A 7,133-nucleotide genomic window follows, 5' to 3' on the forward strand; every position below is an offset into this window, starting at 1 on the left:
GTAAACGCATGCATTTATAATATTTTGTCTTCACACAAATTACTTTTATTAATCTCATCAACATATCATTTCTAGAAGTAACCCTAATTTCTCAAGGTCATTTTATGTGTTGTTGGAAGAAACAAATTTTCTTGTAATGTATACATATCATCGATCGAGAAATGAGAAATTTGAATTCTTTCACTGCACATGTTGTCGAATCAAGAAAAAAAATGTTAAAAGGGGAGACAAAAAGCAAAAATGAAATGGGGGCAATTGAAAAGTAATTTACTTTTTTGATAAGTCTTTGAATTGCATTACAAAGAGACTTTTGACATTTATAGACACATGATATATAGAGATAAAGATAAGCTACAAGGAAAGCTGAAAAGTGAAACTAAGAGAGGGTTACACACTTGGCTTTATATTTCTTTTTTGGGATTCCTAAAAGCCAAGGGGGAACAAAAATAAAGCCCATCAACTCTAAACACATATTTTTATAACTACATAGTCAGTAAAATGACTCACAATTAAACATCACACTACAAAGTTATAATGAACAAAAAAAAAAAAAAAAGAGATAGAAAATGGCAGCTCCTTTGACCTCTCTTTTGCATGTTTGATTCCTTTTATGTTTCTATGTAACATATGATCATATCCTTAAAAGACAGAACAAACACCAAAAGAGAGGTGAAGGCAGTGTTTTGTTTTTGTTCTTTTTTTATTTTCTTTCTTTTTGGTCTCTTGTTTATGCAAGGGAAAGTGATGCCACAATATGAAAGAATTGAAGCTTTTCAAGAAGGTCTTTAGCATGGTTTGTCGCTCTACGTTCGACTCGATAGAAGAGCTCTTCACTTAGCCGATCGCCGATATGGGCATCAACCAATACACCAGAGATGCTTCGGCAACTGTTGGCCAAAGCTCGACCGACCTCTGCTGCATTGTCAGGCTGGTTCACTACCAATGGACTGCCTCCTTTGAAAACTTCAAGTTTGTTTATGTAAAATGAACCATCGGCCTCTACTACCTCCTTGAAATCTTGCAAGCTCGGTGCATACACTGGAATGTTGAAACTGTCACGTTTCTCATTGCTTATCAATCCCTGCCCATTGACATTAACACAAACTCATTTAACAAATACGCTCGGCCTCCTTTAATTACTTTCAAATTCATAAACTCTTTTAAATGTCGGTGTGTCGAAAATTTTTGAAAAAAAATCATGAAAAGAAAGACATTTCACTCTTTTATAAAGTAAGTTTAAATTTCTTATGAGTTATTAATATGTCCACATTGTGATAATGTGTATTCTATTCTATCAACTTTTGTATGATATAATGAAAACTTAATTCATTCTCTATATATAATATGTCAACCTCTATAGATATACATAAATATTGATCAAAATTTAATACTTTTATTATAGGTTACTCAATACATACATCTTAAAGTTATTAAAAAAATAATTCAAATAAAATATAAGAGCAATATCAAAATTTTATACGATTAAATGTACAAAAGAATAATTTCTTCGAAAAAAAGTTCGAATGACACACTGTGACAGTATCGTTTAATAATTTGTAGCATTGAAAATAATCAAAGTGATAATGAAAAATGCATGCAATTCCATGAATAATACAATAATGTGGGAGAGATCCACTAATGACTTGCCAACACAATCATTTCCGTTCCGACAAGTGGACGGATGGATGGAGTTGTCAAAGGAGACATCAAACGGCCAGAAATGATGGGGTTTAATGATAACCAATAGAATTTCATGATGAAAAAGCAAAAGGGGGGGTTTAGAGTGAGACCGGCAACACCCAATTATTATTCTTAATTTTATATGCTTTTGAAAAATGTGAAGGAGCTTTAAGTTTTGCTTTATGGTCTGCTAAAGGACAGATATGAACAGATGGTGGGGGGCAATTTTCAGATGCATTTTTACGTAAGATACTTCGGAATGAAACAAAATTAATCAACGGTTGTGATTATTATGTCTATGCCTTTTATTTCTAACACGCAAAAAAAATAATAATAATAATAATAAATAAATAATAAAAAATCTCATAACTTGACTCAACTAACCTCTTCAACAGGTCTCTTGTTCAAATCTTTTTAAAACACTAATATTAGATCATTATTTGGATTTATAGGTTTTGAAAAGTAAAGTAATTTTAGAAAATTTTATTTTTCTTTTTGAAATTTAATTAGGAATTCAAATATTTCTGAAAAATTGGGAGGAAAGAAATATGAATTTCGAAAACTGGATACTAGAAAGGAAATTTTATCAAATGAGACAAAAAAATGTCATTGATTAAAAGAGATTCTTATAGAACTGTAAAATGAATGAGAATAATTCAGGTGGTTAGACATTTAACTTCTCCTATATTTACGTTTTCTTTTTTTTGAAAAAATTTAGTTTTAATCCTTACGATTTGGACTTATATTTCAATTTACTTTATATTATTTTGTCCCTATAACTTTTTATTTTGGTCTCATAATTCCCACGTGGTTTATTTGGTTACGTGGGTTCTAACTTATATTGTTTAGGCTTAATTTCAACTTGATCTCTATAATTTAAGAATTTTCAATTTAGTGCTTATGTTTATTATTGATTTCAATTTACAGTTTGGATAGTATTAACTAAGTTTCAATTAAGTCGATGTGGGTTAGGTACATAGTTTTATCTCAATTCTAACCATTTTTTTCACCTAAAATAATCCAAAAACTCTCCAACTAAAAAAGAAAGAAAAAAAATGGTTAAATAATATAAAATATATATATATATATTTGTATTTTGTACCTCTTGGACAAGATCATCCCAAGCATCCTGAAAGTGGGTCCCAAAGAGAAGGCCGGCTCCACCTTGGTCGGTGGGGTCCAGTGAGGTACGGCCCAAGCAGACAAGGAACATGGACCCACCTCTCTTCAGCTCGTGGGCCCTGGCCCACAGAAATCCGGCCAAGTCCGTCTGAAATTGCTTCCGGTAAGCCGCCGCCGCCGCCTCGTTAGCGCCGTGGATGAACACCCTCCCTCTGTTGTACGCCGTCGATCTCGTATCCACCACGGTCTCCGGCACCTACGTATCGGTATGGGTCCCACGAACTCAGTTTAGGTTGAATTATTGTGACATTTGTTCAATTTTGATCTTTAAATAGAGACCAAACATATATATACTTTTAAATAATCTATTAACATGTCTTATCACTTTGAGACCTGCGTTGAATTCTACAGTTTTAAAAGTACGTTTTGCTTATGACATTAAAAAAAAAAAAACATTTTAAGGATTTGTTTGAAAGTATTTTTTTATTATTATTATTTGGTTGAGTATGTCAAAAATACTTCCAAAAACCATCCTTGTAAATTAGGTTATATTTCAAAATAAATCAAAAAAATAATGTTGAGAATAAAATTTAAATAGTTTTAAAATATGAATAAAAATAAAAATTGTTATTAACAAGAAAGCAAAAAATAATAATAATAAAGTTAATTGATTGAATTGGTCGTTATATGCAATGCATGACCTTTTAGATCACTAAACATATGACAAAATTTATCCCTTTTATTCTTATCTTTCTCAAAATTCCTAAGATTCCAATAATTAAAAAAGCTTTCTTCAATACTCCTCGGGAATATTAAAATTAAACCCCACCCAAAACAAAAAGAAAAAGTCAAATTTTACTTCTTTTTTTTTCTTTTGTCCAAATGTCAATCGTTATGTATATAACCAAAATAATAATACTTAAAAAAAAAAAGTTAAATTATACAAAATATTTATAAATTTCATAGTAAGATGACAACTATTTTTAAAAATTTATAGATCAAAATGACAATTTTTAGTTAAAATTATTGATAGAAATTGATATGATATTTGGTGTATGTCAAATTTCAAATATTATAAGATATTATAAGGTTTATGTATAGCATTATCTATAATGTATGAACGAAATGATTCAGTGACATAAAAATTAATTATGGGAATGATTTTGTAAATGATATCGATAATATTTTTTGAGTTTAAAGAAAAAGATGATCACAATTTTAATCTACTATAAAGTTAAATGACTTTAAAATGATATCATTTATGCCATCCAATTTTTACACATCAACACTATATCAATTTTTTACCAATATTTAAAACCGAAGATATTTATAAAGTTGAGAGGCCAAAATGAAAGTTTTCAAAATTTAGGACCCTAATTGAAATTTACCGAATCTTTTAGAATTTAAAAAGCACAGAAGAAAAACCTGAGAGAGCCAATGCAAGGAGAAGGCGGAGTGAAAAACGTCGATGGACCTAGCCGGAAACAGACGGCGGTAGAAGGAACCAGGAACGCCGGCAGCGAAGTATGAGCGGTGGTTGTCGGCGGCGAGGCACTCCTCCATGCTGCCGCCGTAAGTGGCCAACGGCGGGAGGAGCTGGAAGAGGGTATTGAAGTCATTTCCAGGGAGATCGGAGAAAAAGGCGGTGAACTCCGGCGGGTCGACGGCCAAAGCCTCAAACCGCTTTATAATGTGCTTTATAATGACGTCAACGATGTAAATGGTGTTGCTGCCGCAGCTGCAGCCGAGATCCACAACCACGAACGGCACTTCTGGCGAGTTTAAATGAACTCCGTCCAATGTTTCTTTTAGAAGATGAAGCATTGATCTCGCATGTTGAGCCTGCGTTTTTTTTTTTTTAATTTTTAGTTACATACATCCAATTTAGCCCCATAATTATTATTTCAGTTTTATCATCTCCTTATTGAGTGGTTGGTAAAACTTGGATATATCTCGAGTTTCACCTATCTTTATACCATCATTTTAAGTAAAAAAAATATTTATAAAAAAAATGAAGAATTTATTGTCTCGTGACAAATGATGATTGGAGAACCGAGTGAACTATACAAAGATAGATACAAATTAGGATAATATCAAAAACAAATCAGAAGAGAGATTTTATCTTTAAGAAGATACATGTGTTTAGAAAGATAAGTTATTCGTAAATATAAAACATAAAAAAATATGTAGTTGATCATATGTTTATTTAGTCTCAATCGAGAATTTCAAAAACCCTTTTCTTTAGTTATGTTTTTTTTTAATGGAAGACTAGTACATAACTTGATTAATTTCAAAGTCATATACTTAAGAATAATATTTTTTTTCCATTGTTATTGATCATTTGAAAGTTAGATCATGTTTTAAACACAAACACAAGAGATATACCTGAGCTTGAGAGTTGTTAGCATAGCTTGTTTCGCCTTTACCTCCTTTCATGCTCAGCATTCGTTCGAGTTTCATGTTCGAAACGACGACGTTGTCGCCCTTGGGAGCCATGGGAAGGGTTTGAAGATTTTCTCTCTAAAGTTTGGAGAAGGGGAGAGTCTTTTGTGAGAAAGCTTTTGTGCAAAGAGTACTAAATTAATGTTATAGATGAAAAGTGGTTGGCTCAAGAGAGTTGGATATTTATAAAGAACAAAAGGGCTAAAAATCATAATATTTTTGTACACATTAACGTGAACTTTTCCCCCTTTCAAATAATTAAAAGATTTTTTTGGACAAATATCAATTTATACCCTTAAACTTTAGGAGTTGTATCAATTTAAATCTCAAATTAAGAATTGTATCGATAATTTAAACGTTAAACTTTCATATATAAGAATATCAATTTAAATTCAAACTCTTTTAAATGTATCAATTTACACCTTCATTTAGATTTAGTTTAAAAAACATCATATAAAATATTTAAGTTTTTTCAATTAAACTTCTAAATCATCAATGCATAAATTCTTATACGTGTATGACTTCTACAAATGCCGATTTAAAAAAATTGATTATCATGACATTTTTCAAATAAATGTTAATTAAATGTCTAAATTGATTCACTTATGTAAGTTTAGAGATTTAATTGATAAAATTACAAGTCTCAATGTTTATTCAAATAAAATATAATAGGGTTTAAATTGATAGACTAATAAAAATACAAGATTTAAATTGATATAATTATTAATTTAAAGTTTAAATTGATACAACCAAAAATTCAAAATTTAAGTTATACAATTATTAATTTATGGTTTAAATTAATACAACCCCAAAGTTTCGAGTATATATAAATTTATACTAGCCTTTTTATGCATTATTAGTTGAATAAAGAAAATTTATAATAAATGAAAGGTAAAATTGGGGGGGCAGAAATACAAATCTATATAAATATTGGGGCTCACATGCATAAAAGAAAAAAGTCCTAGATTTCCGCCGGATTTTGATAATTGTAAATCTTTGGTTAATTAATATAATTAACCCTAGTTTTGGCTGCTAATGCAAACTATAAAAACCGAAGCTAATCATCAACTTAACTGTTTCTCGAAGAATATTTATATATAGGGTTGGTTAATTATTTGTTAATCAAATTCAATCTTATTAGGGAGTAATAGCATGTATTAAATAAAAACGTAGGAGAAAATTGATGCTTTAGGTTGATAAATTACCCATAGATTAATAGTCAAAATTAAATAATGAGTTACATAAAAATTTATGACTTTTGACATCACGGGTTTCGAGTAATTAGTGACCTCACTCCTTGAAAATTTAGGATTTATTTGATAGGTAATTTGACAATAGAAATATGAAAACAAGATATTCAATGAAAATATAGTTATATTTTATGTTTTGAGATCTATAACTATAGCATATTCAAAAATTGGATTGTAGTTTAAACAACGGTTCGAAATGTGTTTGATAATATATTTATAAATCTGCCAAACCAGTTGTAGTTATCAACTTAATATTAAGTTGAATATAAATTATTATTAATAAATTATAAACATGTTTTAGTTAAAGAAGTTATATATTTATTATTTTGTAATATTATATAATTTATTATAAACTACCTGATACATATTTAATTTAAAAAAATAATAGAGTTTATAAAATAAAATATTATAACTCAAGATGCTTTTATTTTTTTTAATGGAGTACGAGAGGTCAAGAAATCATTAGGCGTACCTACTTAAATATCTCAATTAGGTTGACACATTCATAATGCTGTCATCACATCCCAGTCCAAAAAGATATCATTGATAAAGGAGAACATACAAGGACAAGAAAGTCCAAAGTCATGTTAGTACAAAAAGAAGGAGAGGTTAGAGAAAAGTCTTCCAATTGAGTGCAAT

At 29.7% G+C, this 7,133-nt stretch overlaps 1 protein-coding gene across 1 annotated transcript; it reads right to left on the reverse strand.

The window, feature by feature from the left end:
* Positions 1 to 246: 246 nt before the first annotated feature.
* Positions 247 to 5,384, reverse strand: LOC120085398 (indole-3-acetate O-methyltransferase 1). The gene is made up of 4 exons (XM_039041350.1): positions 5,188 to 5,384; positions 4,228 to 4,644; positions 2,783 to 3,058; positions 247 to 1,081 (listed from the first exon to the last, which is right to left on the reverse strand). The coding sequence occupies exons 1-4, from the start codon at positions 5,296 to 5,298 to the stop codon at positions 728 to 730; spliced, it is 1,158 nt and encodes a 385-aa protein (XP_038897278.1). The 5' UTR covers positions 5,299 to 5,384; the 3' UTR covers positions 247 to 727.
* Between the last annotated feature and the right edge of the window lie 1,749 nt (positions 5,385 to 7,133).

The sequence above is a fragment of the Benincasa hispida genome, chromosome 9 (assembly GCF_009727055.1).
Source record: "Benincasa hispida cultivar B227 chromosome 9, ASM972705v1, whole genome shotgun sequence".
Classification (NCBI taxonomy): Eukaryota; Viridiplantae; Streptophyta; class Magnoliopsida; order Cucurbitales; family Cucurbitaceae; genus Benincasa; species Benincasa hispida.